Source organism: Perca fluviatilis, chromosome 9, assembly GCF_010015445.1.
Source record: "Perca fluviatilis chromosome 9, GENO_Pfluv_1.0, whole genome shotgun sequence".
Lineage (NCBI taxonomy): Eukaryota > Metazoa > Chordata > Actinopteri > Perciformes > Percidae > Perca > Perca fluviatilis.
In genome coordinates this window covers 30,441,964-30,465,511 of record NC_053120.1, presented here as the reverse complement: position 1 = coordinate 30,465,511, position 23,548 = coordinate 30,441,964, and the positions used below count along the sequence as shown (strand labels likewise).

Sequence of the window (23,548 nt, the reverse complement as noted above, 5' to 3'; positions counted from 1 at the left end):
ACTCCACCTCTTATCAAACGTAACAGTCACTTAACTCATGGTTACAAATGTAAACCAGCACAACAATGACAATTACCAGGCAACAAAACATTACATTCTAAACACATGTTTAATAAACAGAATTCATAAAGTTACATTTGTATTTCGAACAAACTGCAAACTTTTCAGAAAATTTTAACAAAACTCTATTTACCGCCTTGCATCATGGGAATTGGCCAGCCAATGAACCAGTTGCAGTCCTGACTGCAATTGGTTGATAACTTAACTTACATACCCAAGTTCAATCAACACATACATTTTTTTAAATAGTCAACCCAACGAATAAATGCAAGTTTAACTTTCAAAAACTCATAAAGTTGAGTTCAAAATCGACAACTTGTATAAGCTCGTTCAGTTAAAAATAAGAAATAAGTGGACATAACTAAATGGGTCTGTAATATTTTACAGTGTACGCAGGATGCTTTATTAGTCTTTCTACATGGGTTTAGTTAATGATCGGGCTATAATAAGACCACGTCGGCTATGCAATCGCTGACAACCGGGACAATGACAGGCTTTTGTCGGGACTCGGAACATGCATCTCAAAATCGGGAGTGTCCCGGTCAAAAAGGGACGTCTGGTCACCCTAAGTAGGATAGAATCCAGCTAAAGTTTGCACAAGCACAGTACACATGCCATACGAAACCTGAACCAAACAAAAGACTACATGATAAATATACCTCACAACACCTGAGTTCAGCTGGCAAACTTGCTTGTGTGTCAAGCTAGTCAATATAAGAAAACGCAAAAACACGTAAGGGAGACGAGTGTTTGCTAGCAAGTCTGCTAACAGCTCCGCTAATCTAGACAAGCTAGACATATGTGGAAATTAGTGGATTGGTCTTATTATCAATAATGGATGAATGAACAACTTCTTAAAAACTGACATACAACAAGCAAGCGAAACAACATACAACATAGAAAGCAAGCAAGTTTACAAATAAGGGATTTACTTACTAGTTCATCAACAAGAACGCCAGGTCAGCATTGATGTTGCATCCTTTGCTGCTTTTTAGCTCTTGCCAACGAGTGAAAGCCTGACTCTTGTCTGGCTCCTCATGCAGTCAATTTCTCGTTTCCTTTTCCTTGACTCTTCCGACCGCGCTTTCTTCGTTTTCTTCGTCGACTTTGCCAGTGAGCACGCTAGTGCTAGCGTGCTCGGGATGATTCGCTCTACTACGAGTTTGTTTGTTTGTTTGTATGAAATGACTTCGAAGCTGTTATATTAAGGTAAAAATGTTGCATAGAGTGCCTTAAAGTTAGCTAATTTGCAAATCGTACTAACGGACCTGCATGCGGTGGTCCTGTATTACTTTTTAGAGTGTACATATATTTTTTTTAATCCACCTTGCAGAGCTGTTTCCAAAATATTTGGTTACTGAATGATGCTGTGTTAAGACTTGCCCCAGATAAGGATCTATCTGTTGTGCTTCGTTTTTGTTTTGCCATGACATACTTTGGCTGGCATAATTTCCTCTCAGTGGTAAGACAATGCTGGGTCTGGTTGTGCAATATGGGTGTGCATAGAAAAGTGCTGGTATGCAGGCGTTTTCTCCTTCTGAAGGGGATTGTTTGCCTGACTGATCCCAGCCTTGTGAACACAATTTGAATCTCACTGAGAAACCAGTACAAAATAAAGTGAGTGTGCAGTAGTCTGTGAATTGTGCAGACGCAGCATATAAGCATTTCAATCAGGAGAGACTTCGTTTGCAGATATGCAAAAATATTTATTGTACAACTGTATGATATTGAATGTACAAAGTCTTTTGGAGATTGGACTCCATCGAATTAATCTTCTTAAAGGGGTAGGGAATAGGAACATAACCCCCGATGGAGTCCAGACACTGGTGGCGGCGGTGAAGAGACCAGAGACTGGACCGAAGAGGCAACGGAGCGGTCAGCTGGGAGAAACACAACTACCGGAGGAGGCAGGGGAGGAGGAGGGACGAGCGCTTTGCCTGAAAACGACAGCTGACAGCACAAGGAGAGAACAGATTTAAAGCAGAGTTGTAAGGCTGTGATTGGCCCTTGAATCTCGTGGTCGAGTCTGATTGGTTTAACTGACACGTCACTTCTTGAAGAGCTGATTTGATTTAAGAATGGAGTAGTGACTGGGGTAATGACGTCTTCCTGAAAGAATTTGCGCTGAGCTTCATTAGTATCTTACTTGAGATTAAACCTCAGGGCTTGTATTACTAAGCTTTCGCAAAGGCCTTCCACAGCAAACTTGGATGCTGCATAGACGTCAATGAATAAAATTACTGAAAAACAGAGTGAAAAACTGATAAGACAGTTCACACACTGGGAACTTTCCGTTGGAGAACTTTTGGGAACGGGCGAAAATACTGGTTAGCTGATTGGATAAACCATCCGTCTATCACCACCTATGTTGGTGATAGACGGGCCAAATCAGCCAATCAGATCAAACTCTTGCCTAAACCAGTCGGGAGAAGAGCAAAAACATCTTTTCCTCTGAAAAAAAGCCTCCAGTGCCGTTTTTTGCTCTTCTTTCAATGAAGGAATACTTTCTAATTTGGATAAAACTTGCCCGATAGCTACACTCATCTCATCCGTGGAAGCTGCCATGTTGTTTAGACTGAACAGTCGCTTCTCGTTGCGTCACACCTAAACCCGCCTCAAAACCAACGCTGATTGGTCGGTCGCTTGGTGAACGGCTCCAAATTTTCTCTATCTCAAGATGCCAGACTGATCTGTGAGTAGAAAACTGGAGCTCGCGAGATCAGGACGGTCTCACAAGGCTAACAAGCCCTAGGAAGTTGGTGTCCATTACAGTCTTCATCTCATCAATAGACTGACCCTTGATGGGTCCAATCAGGCCCTTTCCAGCATTACTTACTGTGAGATGAAGTCAGGCGTGGCAAGAATTGTTATCAAAGCATGTACAGTTCAATTGTTATGTATTGTGAAAATATTTATAGTTGCACAACCAACAGTAGTGTACAGAGTAGAAGCAGTTCCAGAATTAAAAAATGTTCTGACTGCATTGAACCAAATGGTGTGGGCTTACTAAGAATGTCCACCTTGCATTCAGGCAGGCGTTCACACAGGCTTTGATGGAGTCCTCACATACGTCCAACTGTTTGATCTCCAGAGTCCTGCCCAGAGTCCAACCTGCTGCCTTGACCAGCGCCTCACTATTACTTAGGTTCTTCATGGTGGCATAGACTACAACAAACAAAATTAATTTGAAGCTGGGATTTTGTTTACTACTTGGAATTAAAGTCCACCAAGAGACATCAGACACTTAATTTGTCTTTGAACATGGCAAAAAGGGCCAGTGCGCCTACCATCACAGATTAAAAAACATATTTTCTCAACTATTTACATAACTTCCTACTAGTGGCATTGCAGATTGTTTTGATTTTATTTTCTTAGGCTTTGTTTAAGCGTCTGCTGCTGCTACACCAATACAATAGAGGTAATCCAATTTTGTTTATGATGTTTGAAGCATTGGAAAAATGACAGCTGTTCTCAACTCAATTGCAACATATTTTCCAGAAACAATGTCCCAGTTAGGATAATCCAACATTGGGACTATTTCCCATTTGGGACTATTATCAGAAAGCAGTTTCAATAAAAACTGTTAACATTGTTCTCAAAAGAGTTTACTGAGTTTACTACAACACGGGTAAGAAAATATAATTCCTTTTTTGGGTAAATATAGTTATGATGAAAATATGATAAATTCCTTGCTAAGTGATATTCTTATATTTACAAAATAACTGTAAGATCATAACTTTGAGTGATTCGTGTGGTGGTTTGGGGTTTTTGTTTCCAGTTCTCAAGTTCTTTTGTGTGTTTCTCTGTTGGCCCTGCCTCTGTGTCTCCTGTGTTTTCCCCTCTTCCTGCCTGCTACTGCCAGCTGACTGCGGACACCTGGTCATCATTCCATATCACGTTCTCCCGCCACGCACATCTGCCTGCCATCTACAATCAAGCTCAGTACTTCAACCCCGGCTCCAGTCACTAGCTTCGCTGGATCATTGTGTCCGCCACTCTGGTGACAAGATACAAGCGCGCTCGCTGAACATTTGTAGACATATCTGTCGTTGTCCTGTGGCTGTGTCCTCACCTCTATCGTGTCTCTCCCCTGCAGCCATCGTCTCCATGCCTCGCTCTCATCCCCAGTCAACTGGCTTCACCACTCGGTTCTTTCCCCACGGCTCTCCACTTCCGCTCCCTCCTTAGATTCTCCGTTCCCAGGACTTCTGTGTCTCCTCCTCGGTTTCCTCGGCCCCGGTTTCCCTGCGCTCTCCTAGCTCCCTCGCCATCCTATCCCCACTAAGCTCCCTCGCCATCCTATCCCCTGTCTTCCCTCTCCATCCTAGCTTCTGCTCCTGTGTCCTTCGTCCTCTAAGCTTTGCTCTGGAATCCCCCTCGCCATCCTATCCCAGTGAGTCCCTCATCATTCTATTTTCTGCCCTCGTCATCCTTCCCCGGCCCTCGTGTCTCCGCTCCTGGTTTTTGGCAGACGCCTCCCTACACCTCCACCTTTGTTAAAATAAACCTGATTTTGTTGTTGAACTTTCCGCTTGGGTCTGTTCTGTCCTGCCACACAACAATTCATCTCCGAAAGCATAATGTTCACTATTGCTCCTGAAGTGCCTAAAGTAGCCTACTATTACAAGTCACTTTTACTGCTATTAGAGAGAAAGAGTCAGGAAAAAGCACATTATCTGTTTGAATAGAGAAATCCAATAAGAAAAGACTATCTTCAAAACAGGTCAGCTTTTTATTCAAATTCAGAATTTCTCAATCTATATTTGTCTTTGCAAACTATGCTGTAAAAAGGGAAAGGTTACATTTAAAAATATACATTTGTTTTGTCGCAAACAAATAAATTTGTAACATCTTAAATTTCACAACCTCATCCATGACAAATAAGGCCACACTGAACTTGGGAGAAATAGTGCATCATGGTTATTTACTGGATTGTAAACAGTCTTTCATTTAAGAAAGAATGAAAATATACATAATTGAATATGTTTTAGATACTGTGAATAACAATTCTGTGCCTAGTACATAATTGCATAAAGGGATGTGAAATCTTTAATGCATCTTCAGAAATTCCAAGTTCACACAATATCTTACAGGTTTATTATTCTTTAAAGACCAATGATAAACAACAAGTAATTAATCTTTGCAAGTTTCTTGCAGATGCTACTGCTTTGTTGCTTTTCTACTCTCTCTATTTTTTATTCTGTCTTTCAGGCACTGCAACTCTGTCCTACATCTTGGGGTCCCAGGCATGGAACCAGCCAGTGAAGGAGAGTGGCTCATCCCCCTGTTTAATGATGCTGATGGGGATACCACGACGGCCAGAAGGGTCTGAATTCAAATAGTCTTGGGCTGAAAGAAAAACAAGGATACATTTGTGAACAAATTCTCTAGTGCAATTTCTGCTCATCTTTAAAGGGGTGATAGAATGCAAATCGATTTTACCTTGTCATAGTTGAAAAACAACAGTTTGGAGGGTAAATAGGACATACATAGAACCTCAAAATCCCATTGACACCACTTTCCTATGCATATCTCACAATTTGAAACTGCTGCTGAAAACGGGCAAATCTCAACAAAGCTAAAAGTTTATGTCAACTCCTCAACTCCTAGTCTTTGTCATTTGCATAGGATACACCACTGACCTGAGGTCAGCTTAGTCTTCTGAATCTAGCTAGGTCACGCAGATCTCCAGAGGTCCACTATTTAATTACTAAATTCACTACTGAGACATTTTTATGCGAAATCAACTATGTAGAGGTCAAATATGGGCCGTTTTACGAAAATGTATGGCTAATTGCAAATTTTGTCCCGCAGTTCAGCCGGAGCTCAGCAGGCTAACGTGACAGTGGCCGGTGCTGCCTCGCCGGTGTCCTCCTTGTTAGACCCCAGCTCACTGTGAGCTAAATGGATCTCCGTCACGACCGGAAGCCCACGGCGCTCCATACCCTTGCAAAGTCATCGTTTGTGAGTGTCTGGAATACCAAAGGGCCTGCAGCTAGCCGCGATCTTTACCCATAGGATTGAAGGGACACCTGCAGCTAACGAAACCCCTCAAATTCACAAAAATGCATTAAATTGAAATCGGACACAAGCGTTAGCTTTGTAAGACCTTATAGTAGCTGTTCTATAAGTGGCATGATGAAATTCAAACTGTAAATATATTATAGTTATACCCGAAAGTGTAGCTAGCTAGCTAGCCTCGATCTTTAGCTACCCATAGGATTGAATGGACACTAGCAGCTAGGGCTGCAGCTATCGATTATTTTAGTAATCGTATATTCAACCGATTATTCCATCGATTAATTGAGTAATCGGATAAGAAATACTTAGTAAGAAATACTTAGTAAACAGCAATAGTAAATATTTATTATTGCTGTTTACTAAAAAAAAAGGAAACCTGCCGCTTGTTATATACAAAAGACAGGTTTCCTTTTTTAGAAAAAGCTAAACATTTTATTGCCAAATTCAAAACAAAAAATACATTACAATAGTACATTTTTGGTGGCCCAAATGTTAATACTTTTCACCCCATTCCCCTTCTTGCCTCTGGCTCTTTACACTGGATATGCAAAAGAGCTGAGGAGCATAGCTATATCTATGGTGAGGAGAAAGAATAAAGAATGCATGATGATGTCATTCACGTGCATATTAAGTAGCCATGCTGGGGGGAGGAGCCGGTTTGTCTCAGGCAGCAGCTAAGTTTCCAAAGATTAGAAGCAAACTAATAAACAGTTAGACTACAAACCGACAGCTTTCATTTCAGCTTGTGGGTAAAACATTGCTATTAGCAGAGTAGCATACTGTAGGCTAGTTGTGTAAAACATCGCTATTAGCAGAGTAGCATGTTGTAGGCTAGTTGTGTAAAACAGCGCGGTGGACGAGAGCAGCAGACGTTAGCTACCTTGTGTCGGGTTGGCTCCGTGGAATGGATGAGTACACTGGAGGTTTGTTACGGAGATGATGTAGCAGCATGTTTGCAGTCTAAAATGATCCCAAACTTTCTGTCGTTTTCTCTCGCCTGTCTCTTCTCTTAGACCCTCGCTATTTTCGTCTTCCTTCATTTGTAATCTGGGCCGTCAGTCTTGTGTTTATATACTGTCTGTGCTTGTGTTGTGTTCGCAGAAGCGCAAACCTCTTGTGCGCTAGTAATAATCCTCCGTGCGGAAACAGTGAGCCGTACAACCTTTGATTTAACGAAGCTTGGAGGAAAAGAATTTTGCTTCGAGGATTTTTTGTAATCGAATTATTCGAGTTATTCGAGGAATTGTTTCAGCCCTACTAGCAGCTAATAAAACCCCTCCTATTCACCAAAATTAATTAAATTTAAATCAGACACAAGCGTTAGCTTTGTAAGACCTTAGGGTAGCTGTTATAAAAGTGGCGTGAGGAAATTCAAACTGTAAATATATTTTAGTTATACCGAAAGTGTAGCTAGCTAGCTAGCTTCGATCTTTAGCTACCCATAAGATTGAATGGACACTAGCCGCTAACGAAACCCCTCCTATTCACAAAAATGAATTAAATTGAAATCGGACACAAGTGTTAGCTGTGTAAGACCTTAGGGTAGTTGTTATATAAGTGGCGTGACGAAATTCAAACTGTAAATATAGTTATGCCGGCAGCCAGGCAGCTTCGCGGAGCCCCGGTTGTCCAGTAGCCAACCCAGTGACGGTGACTTTCTCCTGGGTATGGAGCGCAGCGGGGCTGCCGCTGTCTCATCAGACTGTGTGGACCTCCTGAAATCCGACACGTCTTACCAAATTTGCAATTATCCATACATTTTCGTAAAACGGCTCATATTTGAGCTTTATGTAGTTGATTTCTCGCATAACAAAGTATGAGAAGTGAATTTAGTAGTTATAGTAATCGTTAATAGTAATGAAACATTGCAGTGTCTGAAATATGAGACCTGCTGTCTCGTCACCAATGGGTTTCTATGTGGTTCGCTCAAACCAATCAGCGTGCAGCTCATCTAAATATTCATGAGCATACCATATTTAGAGCAATTTTTTGCCCAACCAATGATACATATCCTATTAGGAGACCTTAAGGAACAGTGTGAAATACCCTATATAATCATTCTATCACCCCTTTAATAGCTCTGTTTGTCTTACCAATCTTGAGTGATCCAGTTTTCTCTGTCTCATTGGCTTCCTTTCCAACCCAAACAAAGATCTGGTGAGAGAAATAATGCAAAGGATTTAGGGATAAGGCAGCAATATAATAAGAAAAAAAACGAAATTGTTTCATTGAAAGTGAAGGCGGCATACCTGATCCCAGGTATCCAGAATCATGACATCATCAGGTGCCAGATCCAATTGTGTGAACTCACCGGGCACTTCCTCCACCTAAATATGATAAGTCAATGTTTACAAAGTGGCTGTATCAAAAAATCTAAATAAAACAACTAACTCCCCTTAATGAAAATGGATAGAAACTTAGATTCTCACTATAAGCCTGCCAGTCTTGTTTGAACAGCCAAACAGTCGTGGAGGCCTGACTGTCTTCTGCAGAGTAATAGAGGTCTGGTAGTCCTTCTTCCCTCCCAGTGCTGCCCAGAAACCAGCTAACAACGAGGAGAAAACATCACTTTTTTTTGTTACACTTTTATCCTGCTAAAATCAATGGTTTTTTTCAGCACTCACTTGGCTCCTTGGTCTCCTCCACCTCAGAGGCAGTTCCTCCAAGCAGGCTGGCAACATACTTAGCTGCAGCCACTTCCTCCGGAGTGGCTCCCTTTCCCTTCCACAGGAACAGGGAATTAGGCGACTTCAGCACAAACACATCATTAGTGTTCAGAGAGGAGGCAGTGGGCTCCACCTGGGTCAGTGAGAAACAAAGAGGGGGAAAATAGTATCAATCGCTCATTATGACACTCAGTTTATGCACATTCAATGTAATAAACAAAGCTGACCTCAACAGCCCGTGTGGCTTTGGTGGAGCTCTGGCGGATATGGAAGAGTCGTGTGCTGCCAGGCTTGCTCTCGCCACACTTGCGGGATGTCCCACCCAGGTGGACAACCAAAGGCTTGGCCTTAAACACACTCACAAGATGAGGGGGTTCTTGGCCCTGAGTGACACGAACCTGCCAAGACACAGCAGTAGCTTAGTCTACATGTAAGATTAGGACAGAGGTGATAGGAGTCGTTCACCCTATTGAAAGGCAGGAGTAAGTCGATAAAGGAATAGTTCCTTTCGAGTTTGGTTCATTTTGGGAAACACACTTTGCTTTCATGCTGAGAAATAGATGAGAAGATCAATACCACTAATGAGGATCCTAAATAAACAAACAAACCACTCTTATGTTGAGAGTGGTAGTGATCTTCTCATCATCTCACGCCAAGTGTATTTCCCAAGATGTCAAACTATTCCTATAAAGAAAAACCTGAGTAATACCATAGATTGACACAGTAAATATCTTACCTGGGTAGCTGCTCCATCCATGGAATTGTCCAGGTCGACGGTGAGAAAGGCTGAAGCACCCAGTTCATCCTTAGTGCACTTCCGCCCTTGCCTACAGCAAAGCCATAATGTATTCACAACTTATTCAAGAAGCTTCAAGCTAAATCAATGTAGATATGTACAATGAAAAGCAATGCTGGTTTACCAACTAGCTTAAGCAGTCAACTTTCCCATCTCCTAGACAGCAAATTGATTTAATGGAATTTTATATAGATATAATTTAATGGCACATCCTAATATATTAGTATACTAGTATATAAGTTGTATAAAACAACTGTTAAGTCAGCAATATGAGTATATGCTTCTGTTCTGTGTGAATTGTGTAAACAAAGGGTTGATCACTAAAAAAGGAATTTGCACTACTAGAAAAATAAAATATCTACTAAGATGATTCCTGCATTAATCTCCTGTGGCCCTGTCTTGTAGAGGGACCCTGTGTAGATGTTTTTAGACCTTTATTATTTTTCTTTTTATTGTGCTCACATTGTGCATATTCCTATATAAAGGGGGGTTGGTAGAGGCCCAACAACAATATTTTGCCCTGGGCAGGTAACTCTGGCCATGCTGAGAAGGTTGCCCTCACCAGGTGTAGATGATATGCTTCTCTCTGCCTCCTGCTTTGTAGGAGTACAGCACCAGGTAACAGTCACCTCCAAAGAACTGTCCATAGGTGGATGGGTCCACAGGTACTTTAGCACCTCCTTCCACACGCCAAATCTACAGACACCCACTATTGTCACATCTACACATTGATATCTGAAGACATGAAAATACAGCATTAGCTGGTTCGGGTCGTGAATATACCTGGACTTTCCCAGAGCCATCGTCCACCATGCCGTGCTGGGCAGCCATGCTGATGTTGTCGTGGAGTTTGGAGGAGTCGAAGGGAATCTGAACCACCTTGGCGATGTGACCGATGGTGTATGCCTTACTTGGGCCAGTGGTCTCATCCTTGTCCAACCAGTTGAAGAAGAACTGCTTAAACAGGGTGGTCTCACTCCCTGCTGGCATTACCTGGATCTGTTCATGTTAAATTGACAGAAGAGCAAGCATATTTACCAACAGGAAGACAAGACAGGAAGAATGAAGTTATAGTAGCAACATTCACTACATGGCCACATTACCTGAGTATTTTGGGGGTAATTCTTGTCTTTGATGAACTTGTTTGCAGAAGTCATTGCTGCTTTGCGCTCATCTGCATTTGCCTTTTGCCCTGCATTTTGGCGTGTGGTACAGTGGTTAGAGAATACAAACTCTGGTCAAATCTATAAATTTAGTCATATTTTCCCAGTTGGAATAACTTGGAAAGGAGTGCTGACTAACAACTTAGTTTAAAAAAAAAAAAAGGTTGCAGAAATGGATATATGTTATGGTGTAATACCTTTCCAGACAAAAATCTTGTTGTTTCCTCCATTGTCCAAGATGTAGCAATCACTTTGTGAGAGCATGTTTTGTTTGAAGGGGTTTTTATCAGCCACCAAAGTTGTCGTCATGGAGCCGGTAGCATCAGAAATCTAAAAAGTAGAGCGATAAAAAAAAAAAAATCTACATTTATAATCTGAATATTTTAAATACTGTTATCAACTATTTATCAACATTAATTTAAAGCTTGATAGTTGCTCATATTTACCAAATAGAGAGATGCCACGTTATTCTTCTTCATGTCGGTGGGTACATCATCAGGGCTTCCTGATGGTAGGTTGGGCTTGGGTCCAAGCACCTATAAATAAGAACACGCTCACAGACTGCAACATTGCACATACATCCTTCCTAGCAGCCAAAGTCAGATGTATCCTGATTAAAGCTGTTCAAATGTAAAGGTAAAAAAAGCCTCACTTCAATGACAGCTTCTGGTTCAGAGCCTTCGTCAATCATTTGTAAGTCACCACGACCCCGTCGCTCATTGTCACGGATATCTTTGGCCAGCTCAGTGGTTTTTATGCGTTCAAATGAATTGGATTCACTGCCAGACCAGTGGAAGATGGCCTAGCATTTCACAGAGCAGAGGAAAAGAAGATGGAAAGAAAGTTATGGTGAAACATTGCAACATATCTCACAGTCTAACATATTTTTGTCTTCTAGATAGATCACCTTTCCCAAGTCTATGATGAAGCTGTCTCCTTTATTGAAGCTACTCCAGGAAAAAGGCACCTCCTTGGCTCTGATTGTCCGGCGACCTTTAACATGCAGCAGGCGTTTGACATCTACCTCGTTGGTCACCACATGCGCAAAGCCTGAGGCTACTCCACCTTCCTTTGACAGGAGGAAAGTCAAGAAGATTAAAGCATTAGAACTATTACATTAAACTACAACTGCATTGTTTGTTGATTTCAAAGCATAGCCTACTAATCAAAGATGTAAAAATTGTTTGACATTTTGGGAAATTAAACTATTTACCACACGCCAAATCTACAGACACCCGCTATTGTCACATCTACACATTGACATCTGAAGACATGAAAATACAGCATGAGCTGGTTCGGCTCGTGAGCATACCTGGACTTTCCATCGTCCACCAGCATTATCATGTTATTTTAGAAGTCCCATGGCATGAACATTTCACTTTATGAGGTTTTTTAACATTAATATGCATTCCCCCAGCCTGCCTATGGTCCCCCAGTGGCTTGAAATGGCAATAGGTGTAAACCGAGCCCTGGGTATCCTGCTCTGCCTTTGAGAAAATGAAAGCTCAGATGGTTACCTCCCATTTCTCTGCTTTGCCCGCCCAGAGAATTTGGCCAACCCATGAGAGAGAGACATCATGGGATTGGACACTCCAGCGGGATCTGGTCCAGGAGTGGCAATGCGCGATGCGCTCCTGGTGGAGCGGGTGGACGGAGATGGAGTGGGGGGAGGAGGAAGGGGCACAACAGGTGCAGTGGTGCGTTTGGAGGTCTACGCTCCATGGCTGCAGCAATCCTCTCCAGACTTGAGGAGATGCGCCCGAGGGGCCGCAGCAACATCGCCACCCGGTCAAGACGGGCATTTATTGCTTTGCCGCATCTGGGACAGCTCCCGCTGGCGTGCGCCAGGCAAATCCGCCGTCATAATAGCAATCCGCCATGGAACAAGCGCGCCTGCTCTTAAAGGGAATGTGAGATGACGCTCTGATTGGTTTATTGCACGTTACGCCCAAACCACACCTAGCTACTTCAGACCAACCCATTTTAGATTTGCGTCGGGCGCAATACTCATTTATCCCGCCGTTATAATAGCAACAGCGCCCGAGATCCGCCCACAAAGCTACTTGCGTTTTGCGTTTCATACTTGCGTTTCAGATCATTAAAATAGGGCCCCATGGCTTTCAAACGAGCAAATTGGCAGTTGGTCAAGGCCACACCCCCACCCTCCACCTTGCCCCCCCCCCCCACCCCCTCTCCTCCTCAATAGCTACAGACACAGAAATGGCACATAGTAAGGAAAGCTCATTGTGGGACTGGCTCTAGTGGCTGTAATTCTGCACCAAGTCTGAATTTCAAGAAAGAGACTTCAGATACAGTATTAGGGGACCACTAAGGTCTATATAAAAGCATCCAAAGAGCACCATGTCATGGGACCTTTAACTATCGTGTTTCACTCTTTACCTTGTATTTGATGCCAGATTTAAAGTAGCCCATGAAGGTGACAGACTCTTGGTTTTGAAACTCAGTGAACTGTCTTGGGGCTCCGTGCAGGAAGTCATCCAGTTGCATCATGAAGATGGCAGCTGCCCCTATCTCATCCTGGGAAGCTTTCTCGCCTGTGGTAAAGCAGATAATGGTAAAAAAACAAAACAATGAATGACTGTAAAAAAAGAGAGTGTATAGACAAACAAATGAGGGGAATTTAATTCTATGAGCTACAGTTTATTTTAGGTGTCAGCAGAGAATCTAAGTCCAATACCAATCCACGAGTGAATGTTGTAAGATGGAGCAGAAGTGGTGTGAAGCACTATGTAAGAGTCTCCAGTAAAGAAGTCTCCATGGAGTTCAGTAGGTACAGGTGCCAAATTCATTTTCTCTATCCGCCACACCTGCAGGCCGGGCTTCTTCCCTGCAGTAGCGAACTCCTTGTGGGATGCCATAGTGATCAGGGCCTGAGGGGAAACACGCCTTCATTAACAAGTAAACTATCAGGCTACAGCAAGACACTGTAACTAACCTTATAACACAAGAGCTGATAGATTGTACTTTCATACAGGGTTGAAAAGATGATCTGATTAATAAATTTATTGATTAACAGAAAAATAACTGAAAATGGAAGTCAGTTTTCAAGCATAAATGTCAAACAATGTCCACTTCCAGCTTTTCAAATGTGCGGATTTGCGGCTTTTCTTTTTCTGATGTGATTGTAAACTGATTATCTTTGGGTTTTGAACAGTTGGTTGGACAAAACAAGCGATTTTATGACCTCTGGCTTTATAATAAATTGCATTTTTCACTAAACTCAATGATGAAAATATTTGATAATTGCAGACCTAGTTTCATACAGATTTAAATTCTGCCATTAAGACTCAAATCAGGTAACCATTCTCATCATGTTTAGTTTAGAAAAACCAGGAAAAGAAATTCTTCAAAGTTATACAAATATTGGGATCCCCACTCTTTATCATCACTTGAGATAACCTTGATATTGAGAATCTCAGGGAAATAAATGGTGTACATTACAAAGTATTTTTAAAAATTCACTAAAACAGTTCTATGATTTTATCAATAGTGCATTGTGTTGCTTTATTCCATTTTCATTAAACATTTCCATTTATCCAAGAACAAAAGGTCAATCCCTTATTTACTCAGCAGCATTTGTTGCCTAACCTGTAATACACGTACCTTACCCTGAATTTACAGAAGTTACTGTGTTGAGATAAAGGGAGTGGCCTCTGCTAAACTGCAATGCAAATTGTTTGTGTGGTATTTTTGAGCAGGAAGAGCCTCTCCTCACAGCCAAAGACAAAATGTACCTTATACTGTACAGTGTAATCACGACTTATACATTCAAAATTATGTTACATAATTGTCAAATGTCTCTGTGTAAAGCATTAGCTATTGTGTTTCCTTTGATGCAGAATCAGGCAAAGCAGAACTTGTTTCTATGGATAATTAAGGTGAATTTCTTAAAATGTAAAATAAGCAATTGGTCTATAATTTCATACATGCCATCAGCTACAGAAAGTTTTTATAGCCATCCAGAATATTAACAATTTCCTATTACCTGGTGAGGACAGAAGACAGATGCTGGGTTAGAAGAAGCTGATACTGCTGCACTGCTGCTCTTACAGGATTCCACCCAGGCTGTCTGCACTCAGGTCTGCTATATAGTCTGCAGAGACATCCGCGTGGTGACAAGAGGCGTGTCCAGTGGAATCCCAACCCAACCCAGTCTGCAAAAGAGCTGCAAAAATAACATATATAACTTCATGTAACAATGCTCGATTAAGAACACAATCTGAGAACTGATATGCAAAAGAAAACCCAGGCAAAAGCATCAAGATCACAGGCAAACTATTAAGTGGAATCTGGATCAGAAATGGAAGTGGACCAACACACACAGCTAAGAAGCTTTTCTTTTTATATTTCAAATAAAATCCTTCATGTTTTAACACCATACACTAACACTCTGTGTATGCAGCCATCATAAATGCAAATGGGTGTAATTTATTTATATCAAAGACATTTAGGAGTATACACAGCAAAATATCCAGTGTAGTTTAGAGTTGTTTTTATGGTGTTAATTTTTCAGAGTTAAAAGTGTTGATTCTGGTGTTGATTTGAATGGCATCAACACTTGCAGAGTGAATCAGTGGTCGAGTCAGCGTAATTACAGCGGATTGACATAACTGACACTGGTGACGAGTTGATCTGATTTCCGGTTCTTGCACATCGTTTCCTTTTTGATTAACTGACGGCGACCACCGAGGAGGAGAGTTCAAACAGGTATAATATTTGATAACCACTTAAGTTTTACCAATTTTCATGTTTCATTTACGTTTCTCACAATTCAAAATAATATTAGTAGTAGGCCTACGTTTCTCAACATTGTCCGAGTGCTAACTTTATTTCCTTTCATGTACGACGACAGACCATCGATAGGATCTCGAGGCCGTTTTGCTAGTTCGCTGGCAAACTGAGGTAAGAGTTGCATAGTTTATTTTAGTTAGCAGTTTTGAACTTAAGTTTTCTTATATCTTAGAATATGTGATAGATAACAGGATAACGTCTGTGATTTAGCTTAACGTTAACTTGTTTAATGAGGCAAATAGCATCTACATCCCCTTCTGCTTCCTTGTGCTGCTAAAATAAGGCATATTCAATATTTTAGTATAACTAAACGTTATTTGTCTTCTTAAGGCGAGACACGGCAGGCAAAAACCATCGTTTTTTTTCCACTGGTCAATTTTGAGATTTTTGGCTATTTGTGTTCAATAACATGTCTTCTTTCAGACTTGTGGTGAAAAAAAGTCCGAAATACACATTTGGGTCTTTATTTTACTACACTTTGTCAGTTTGCGTCGGTATATTTCTCCTAAATTCAACAAAAGTTGGCGTTCTAAATCATCCCGCTGCTCCGCGATCGCTGTCTGCACCCTGTCATCTCATATACCGTTGGAAAGCTCTCTCTCTCCTCTACAATGCTGTCGGATCCAAATATGGTCATTTCCTTTTCATCAGCAACCAATCGTGAAAGTAAAAGGGGGGAAATTAACTCAAAATGCGCAATCTCATTGGCTGATGCCAATTTCTGACAACGTGATTCGTTCAGAATGGTCACGTGACGCTCTCTGACAGTTCCGCGGTAGTTCAGAATGTCGAAAGAAGTGCGTCGAAAACGGTCGAAAATCACCTCAGAGAAGACGAAAACATTTGCTATTAGTAAGAAGACCCAGCAGGGGATTACACACTGAGACAGCAGAGGATGAAATACCTTCATATAGGACGTCGATGTTTAAACGGTCGTTCATAAGACAGCGGAGGTAATCAGACAACAAGGGATTCATCACTGACTCTCTCTCTCAAAGCAGTTTACAGAAAGTCATATACATGTCATGTGTCACATATATACTACACTGTACTGATCGCGATACAACACTATATTACAAAACAATTACATTATACAACAGTTAAAATTGATTTTTTTATATAATAGGCTACTAAACAAATCTGTAATTTTGAAACGTCATAATCAGTTTTTTTTTTTCTTGACCAACAGCTTTCATCATGCTGGTTAAAGTTCAGTATCAAGGTGTAAAGAAATTTGTGAAATATCTCAGCGATTCTACGTTCCAAGATTTTCTCAATGAAGGTAAGAAGCTTAGAAATGTACTTAGTCATATAGAAATATGCTTGAAGTATAAGCCAACTCAAGTACACAGGGCTTGTGTATGTTAACACTTTACAATATGGTCTAATTTGTTGAAACATTAAGAATCACTGTACCGTAATACGCACACTTTGTCCCCTGTAACGTTGATTTTACCTCCACCTTAAAAATTTTTTTTTAAAAAAAAAAAAAAAAAATTAAAAAAAAAAAGCTCATGTGACACATCAAATGAAAGCTCAGACACTCATGATTAAACTAAGCCCACTCACAAAGCATAATATGGTTTATAGCAGGCATACAACTGTTATAAAGTTAAAGAAATACAAACTTACACTGCGCAGCTGGTGTCTAAAGCCGTGCTGTTTCCTTGTATCCTGACCAACAGAGATGATATTTTTCCAAAAACTTTTTTTCAAACCTCGCCAACAATCCAAGGAAAATAGAATATCCAAGCCATTTTATCCAAAACGAGCTGGTCTCCTCACAATCTTGAGGTTTCTGGCCGAATCACACCGTAAAACCGCTAAACAGTTGTTTATCTCTGGACTTTGTATCGCCGCTCGCTTGTAATCCAAAGGCGCTACATGCAAAATGTTAGCATCATTGTCATGTGTAGGATCTGAGCTTTCCAATGACACAAAGTATGAGTCAATCAGTCAATGGGAACTTTTTCTAGCCGAGCTGAAAGCCTATCACGTCTCTGAGGCGTTGTGGGACCCATGCGGAGATGATTGATATTTGCTCGGACCAGTTACATTTCCAGGTTACGAGACCGTCATATCTTTATAACCAATGAGCAGACGAGTCGATAGACACCAAATTTGACGATGAAATGTTAATTGTTAATGTTAATGATTCTTGTTTTAATGTACTTTTTGGGCTTTTTTCTTTGCACTTTTAAACTTGAAATAAGAAAAACGACATATCTGTAGAAATAAAATCAATTTTTGGCTATGGCCTAGGGTTGTCTGCATCTCCATAGCTGTGCGCACAGCAGTATATTTCAATCATTTGACAAATGTATGACTTGGACGGAAATAGAACACCTCCATTCTAGCCTCTGTTTCTCTGTCAGTAAGTCCTAGAGTCACCCTGACACTTGTAACAAAAATTGAGAATGTTACCTTTCCAATGATGTCAGGAACACCCCAGAGTGTCAAAGTATATGGGAGCTGTACCACTTTTAATGTGGGTATGTTGTTTACGCCAAAAAGCATGGAATTTCATGTGTTTCTTTACCATTAACTAACTTTAATATTAGTTAATAAAAATATAACCTTTTTTTTTTTTAAGTTCATAGTGCATTTATGTTAACAGATAGGCCTACAACTTTTGATTTTTATAATGTATTAGAAATGTTTACTTTTTTATGAACATTAACAAGTGCCATTAACAAAAGTAGGCTATTGTTTATTCTTAGTGCATGGTGACTAACAAAACTTATTTATATTTTTTTTTATGCTGTAAAAATTACTTTTCAGTTAAGGGCAAATTTGGCTTAGCCAGAACTGCAGCTCTTCAAGTCTTTGATGACACCGACACCAATGTGGAAGAGGACATCTTCCATGAATTGATCGAAGGCAGTCCACATTTATGCCTAACTGTAAGATGTCTGGAAAATATTGCTGGTTCGTCTGAGGGTAAGTCTGTAATAACCCTTGAGACATACTTTCGAGGACTCCAGTGTAATTATCCTGGGGTCAGAAATGCATTTACCTTTAGCAGACGCTAATACAACAAGGGATTCATCACAAGTCTGCAGTAACATGAGAGGTGCTAATCATGCAAACATTGTCTAAAATAGTCCAGGATACAATTAAGTGCTCACTTATGAGTTTTTTGCAGTTTATTAAATATTGTCACAGATTTGTTTGGTTTAATATTAGGGCCGGGACTTTAACGCATTAATTAAGATTAATTAATTACAGACTTTAATGCGTTAATTAATTACACAAAAAAAATAATTTTTTATGCATTTTAATCACACTTATTTTTGCACCGCGGGTTTCTCACTGGATGAGTTTCGGCGGACCGATTATACTGGCGCACCAAATAGCGTTCATGACTTCCGCCAACAACAAACCACAGTGAACATGAATGAAGAAGCTGACGAGACCGTTTTGGTTGACCCTGCGGATGGGACGTTTTGTTATAAAAAAACGAACGGATCGAAGCGTCGATAAGATAGCCTGGTTGTGTGCAAGCTATGCAACAAGGAATTCACATCTCACCGGAGCACATCGAGCCATTTAGCAGCTAGCGTGGACGTTAGCCTGACTCCGATCCACACCCAACCTACACTCCACCAGATGACTGGTTTAAGGACCAGGGTAACTAGTCTGAATGTACTTGAAAGTATTGTGTTTTACTAAAGAAGGTCTACCTACCTATAGGCTACCTGAATTTTTGAAATGTACTATATTTCTAAATATGCTATTGCTACACTTAATGGCAAAAATTGCACTGGTCTGCTGGACTTGGTTGAACAAAAAAACAATATTTTGTTGCTTATGTATTCAGTCATTCAATGGTATACTAAAAATCCATGTGAAAAAAATTACTTCTCACTGTTCTCAGGTCAAATATTTATGCAATTAAAATGCGATTAATTTCGATTAATTAATTACAAAGCCTGTAATTAATTAGATTAATTTTTTTAATCGAGTCCCGGCCCTTTTTAATATATAAAACGGGGAACTTGAGGTTGAGATCCAGTGATGAAAAAGTGGACAAAAGGATCTGGTATCACTGCAGCTAGATATAGCAGAATGAGAACTAACAAGGGTGTATCTTTATCTTTACAATTTTTATTTTTAAGGGTTAGTTCACCCAAAAATAAAAATGTCATTAATTACTCACCCTCATGTTGTTCCAAACCCGTAAGACCTTCGTTCATCTTCAGAACACAAATGAAGAGATTTTTGATGAAATCTGAGATCATGTGCAGCAACGTAATTACCCCTTTCAAGGCACAGAAAGGTAGTAAAGACATTAAAATAGTCTGTGTGACTCCAGTGGTTCAACTGTGACTAGAATACAAAGTGACTAGAATACTTTCAGTGGCACAGCACTGGGCCTTGAAAGTTGCAATGATGTAGCTGCCTATGGATGGTTCAGAAAGCTCTGATTCCATCAGAAATATCTTAATCTGCCTTTCCGAAGCTGAATGGAGGTATTAAGTAATGTGGGTGAGTAATTATGACATTTTAAATTTTTTGTTAAACTAACCCTTTAATTTTTATTTGTGATGGAAAATGATTGCTTCAGAAGAACATTCAGATTTTGTTTGATTTAATGCCTTTAGAGAAAATATTAAAATTATGTTTTGCTTTTTTCTGTCAAGAGTTTTCACCCACAAGAACCTCAACCCCCAGCACATGCACAGACACTCTTTCACTCTCTTCAACTGACCATGAAGAGACCCAGAACGCAGTGGAAAATCAAACTGCAATGTTCAGCAACAGTTTTAACATTGATGCTGAAAAGGCAAAACGGGTATGTATGCATGTTTTTCCTTATGGTTAACTTTTCCCTATAATTTCACCATTTTATTAGTCTTCATGTGTTCACCTATATTGTGGTCAATGTTTAATCAGACTGTCCAAGATGCACTGGAAAAAAAATCTGGTGGTGAGGAAGTGCTTGAAGAATACCAGACAACAAAAACTTTAAAGCACAGCACCAGACGTCAGCTTGTTAATATTGTTGTCAGTCACATGACAGAAATTCATGGGTAAGACTTTAAAGCACAGATGCAATAAAAACACACAGCTGTCTATATATGTGTATGTATATATATGTCTGTGTGTGTGTGTGTGTGTGTGTGTGTATTGTGTATATATGTATAAATAAATAAAATATATATTTTTTTTTTTACATTGCAGGAGGATCCCCACCCGCAAACAGCGGGAAACTTATGCTTTGGGCATTATTTCTCTCTTTCCTAGCCTGAAAGACCCATTTTCAGCAAAGGGCTATGTAAGAATCGTTGGTATTGATGTACTTGAAACACAGTCTAGTTTGACATGTTATATGCTCCTTTTTTGTGGCATGTAATAGAAGTTTCTATTATAAATTTTATGTAACATAATGACATCATTTGTGTGTTCTCTTGTCTTTTTTGACAGGAGCATTTCTACGATCCGGAAAAGGGAACGGGGTTCATCTCCTGGCGCCTTAAAACTTTGTCGAGGAAAAACCCAAAACGTGTTCGCTTAGAGATGACTGAAAGTGGAGGACCAAGACGACGAAGGAGGATAGATGATGTGCAACAACTTGAAGGAGATGCATGCAGAGAGGCAATTTCTTTCCTTGTCCACACAGCTGATGAAACTGAAGTAATGCAGAAGATGAAGGAAACTTTTAAGCATAGACAAGAACTGGTCCATAATCCTGACCGATCAGCTGACGTCCTTGATGTCTTCCCAAGATATTTGGATGTAAAAGGATTGGTAAATAAAACTTTTATTCCACTTTTCAAAGATTGTTTTTTAAGTGTATTTTAGATATGCCTGCTTTTGGTTACTCTTTAACATAATTGCTACTTAGAGTCATTTGTTCATATATTTATCACTCTTGCTCATACATGCCTTTCAGACATAGTGATAGACTAAGAAATCATGAATGTGTATTTACTTGAATTCTTCTAAAGACTATCAAAACGTGCACACTATCCATTTTGGTGGTAAAGGATAAAAAAAAGTCCCAAGTAACCTTAGAAATCTTGTTAATATGCTTTGTCATTAGATAAATCAGGACTTTGCTCTGCTGTTCAATGCTGAAACATCCAACAAGTTTCTTAAGAGGTGGGAGACTGCATTCAAGCAAAAGATCATCAATGAAGCCAAGTCTCTTACTTCAACAGCAGAAATTCGGTGTCTTCTCAATGCAGCTGGTCGACAAGGATCTGAAAATGGTTGGCATGATTTGTGAGGATGTTATAATTTAAAATTTGCTTTGGTTTCTTGCTATTGTCTAAGTTTTTTTTTTTTTTATCACCCCCATCTACTCATTCAGATTGGGACAGTGACATGTCATCTGTCCTGCTGCTGTTGCATCTCCTGCCTCCGACTCCAGGGAGGAAGAAGACTAAGATCAGTCCAACAGAGGCTGTTGACAGACTTGTGCATTTTCATAAGGTAAAACTCACAATGCTGTTGCAAAGATTTGGGTTAGAAACCCTAAAATGCAGTGGTTTTCATTAATTGTCCTTGGGACTGAAGCCTCTGCACATTTTGTCTCTCTGATCTGACACGCATAAGGATAGGATAGCTCACCCAAAAATGTCACCCTCAGGTTGTTCCAAACCTGTATACATTTTCTACTGCTGAACACAGATATTTTGAAGAACGTTTATAAACTAGCCGCTTTAGGCAGCCATTGACTGTCATACTATTCTTTTCCTATTGTGGAAGTCAATGGCTGCCCAAAGTGGCCTGTTTACAAACTTTCTTGAAAATATCTTCCTTTGTGTTCAGCAGTACAAAGAAATGTATACAGGTTTGGAACAAGCTGAAGTGTAATAAATGAATCATCATTTTCATTTTTTGAGTGAACTAACCCTTCAGTCTAGTTCATGTAGCTCTTACCTAATGATTTGAAGATCTGAAACAGGTTAGTTGAAGAAGTGAGACATGCAACATGTGCAGAGCCGTTGGTCACGACCAGGATTGAAAATTGCTGGCATAATGTGACTGTTTAAATGTACCTTCTAGAATCTCTAATTGATTGCTTGCATTATATTGACCTACAGCTCTTGAATTTCCATGTACAACTCTTTGTTCTAATGAAGTAAGTCAGTCACATAGCTTGGTTTGGCTGAGGGTGAATCAGCAAAAACATTCTGGTGATGGTGGTGGGGGGGTTGTTCCTTTAATGGTTATCCTTTCATTGTAATACACAAAGCAACTGGGTTTGTCAGGCACATATTGGGTTAAGGTGTGTCATATATTTTATTTTATTGATTTTAATTCTATTTTAGTTCATTTGAATGTGAGGAAGTTAACAGTAGCAGGTTTAATGCATTTATCATTTCACATTGTAATTAGTTTTTTTCCTGTTTGTTTAATCTATTTTATTTTTTTCAGTCCTGCAACAGTATTGAAGGCCATCTCAGTGGGAGGGAGGGCCACCAGCCATTTCTACTGGGATCAGGAAGGATCAAGGGCAGGATCGACCACTTCTACGTTGTTGTGGACAAGCGCCTTATCCCTTGCTCTGGAACCAGCTCCTTAAGTGCCTTTGATGAACTTTTCAAAGTTCACTATGTCTTCAACTTGTCCTACGAGGAAGCCCTGGTAAACTTCTTTACCTTCCTGCAGACCACAGTTTACAACATAGACGTTGGTCTTTCAAGTGAGTCTCCCAGAGTAAGGGAACTGCGTGCAAAGCTTTTAAATTAGTTTAAATGTTAAAGTGTTTCCTCTGTAAACGTTTGCATGCAAACAGCCACTCTTTGATAGCTCATTTAAGAGTCACACACAGTTTCTATCCTTCGCTTAAGTTTAAGTTGTTGTGTGCGCAGAGTGGCTGTAGTCGGCAGTTTTGCTCATATTCTGGGTTTCGAAAGCATTTGAACAGTTTTCATGCTATTGATGGCAGTCCCGCTTTTGATTTGGCATCAGGTGAACAGTCATCTCAAAATGTTTATAATAATCAGCCAGGTTCTTTGTTTGTTGGAGAAAGTGATCCCCAAGTTGCTCTCACTGAGAATGTTACCTTTTCCAGGAGA

General features: G+C 40.2%; 2 protein-coding genes across 3 annotated transcripts; one reads left to right on the top strand and one right to left on the bottom strand.

Moving 5' to 3' along the window:
- Nucleotides 1-4,773: 4,773 nt before the first annotated feature.
- scinla (scinderin like a) lies at nt 4,774-14,811 on the bottom strand. Its single transcript, XM_039811703.1, has 17 exons — nt 14,713-14,811; nt 13,405-13,597; nt 13,107-13,261; nt 11,614-11,775; nt 11,359-11,508; nt 11,153-11,242; nt 10,904-11,036; nt 10,647-10,735; nt 10,327-10,542; nt 10,106-10,239; nt 9,484-9,574; nt 8,975-9,145; nt 8,706-8,880; nt 8,511-8,626; nt 8,331-8,408; nt 8,175-8,235; nt 4,774-5,409 (listed from the first exon to the last, which is right to left on the bottom strand). Exons 2-17 carry the CDS (start codon nt 13,583-13,585, stop codon nt 5,288-5,290), a joined length of 2,124 nt encoding a protein of 707 aa, XP_039667637.1. The 5' UTR covers nt 13,586-13,597; nt 14,713-14,811; the 3' UTR covers nt 4,774-5,287.
- Nucleotides 14,812-15,546: 735 nt separating this feature from the next.
- Nucleotides 15,547-23,237, top strand: LOC120565726. 2 transcript variants are annotated; one of them, XM_039811706.1, is made up of 11 exons: nt 15,547-15,629; nt 16,708-16,800; nt 18,300-18,458; nt 20,162-20,313; nt 20,415-20,551; nt 20,703-20,796; nt 20,946-21,269; nt 21,565-21,733; nt 21,835-21,956; nt 22,571-22,608; nt 22,905-23,140. In XM_039811706.1, the coding sequence occupies exons 2-11, from the start codon at nt 16,716-16,718 to the stop codon at nt 23,050-23,052; spliced, it is 1,428 nt and encodes a 475-aa protein (XP_039667640.1). In that variant the 5' UTR covers nt 15,547-15,629; nt 16,708-16,715; the 3' UTR covers nt 23,053-23,140. The 2 variants fall into 2 exon arrangements, with proteins under 2 accessions (XP_039667640.1, XP_039667639.1); XM_039811705.1 differs by lacking the exon at nt 22,571-22,608 and having other exon boundaries at nt 22,905-23,237.
- The last annotated feature ends 311 nt before the right edge of the window (nt 23,238-23,548 follow it).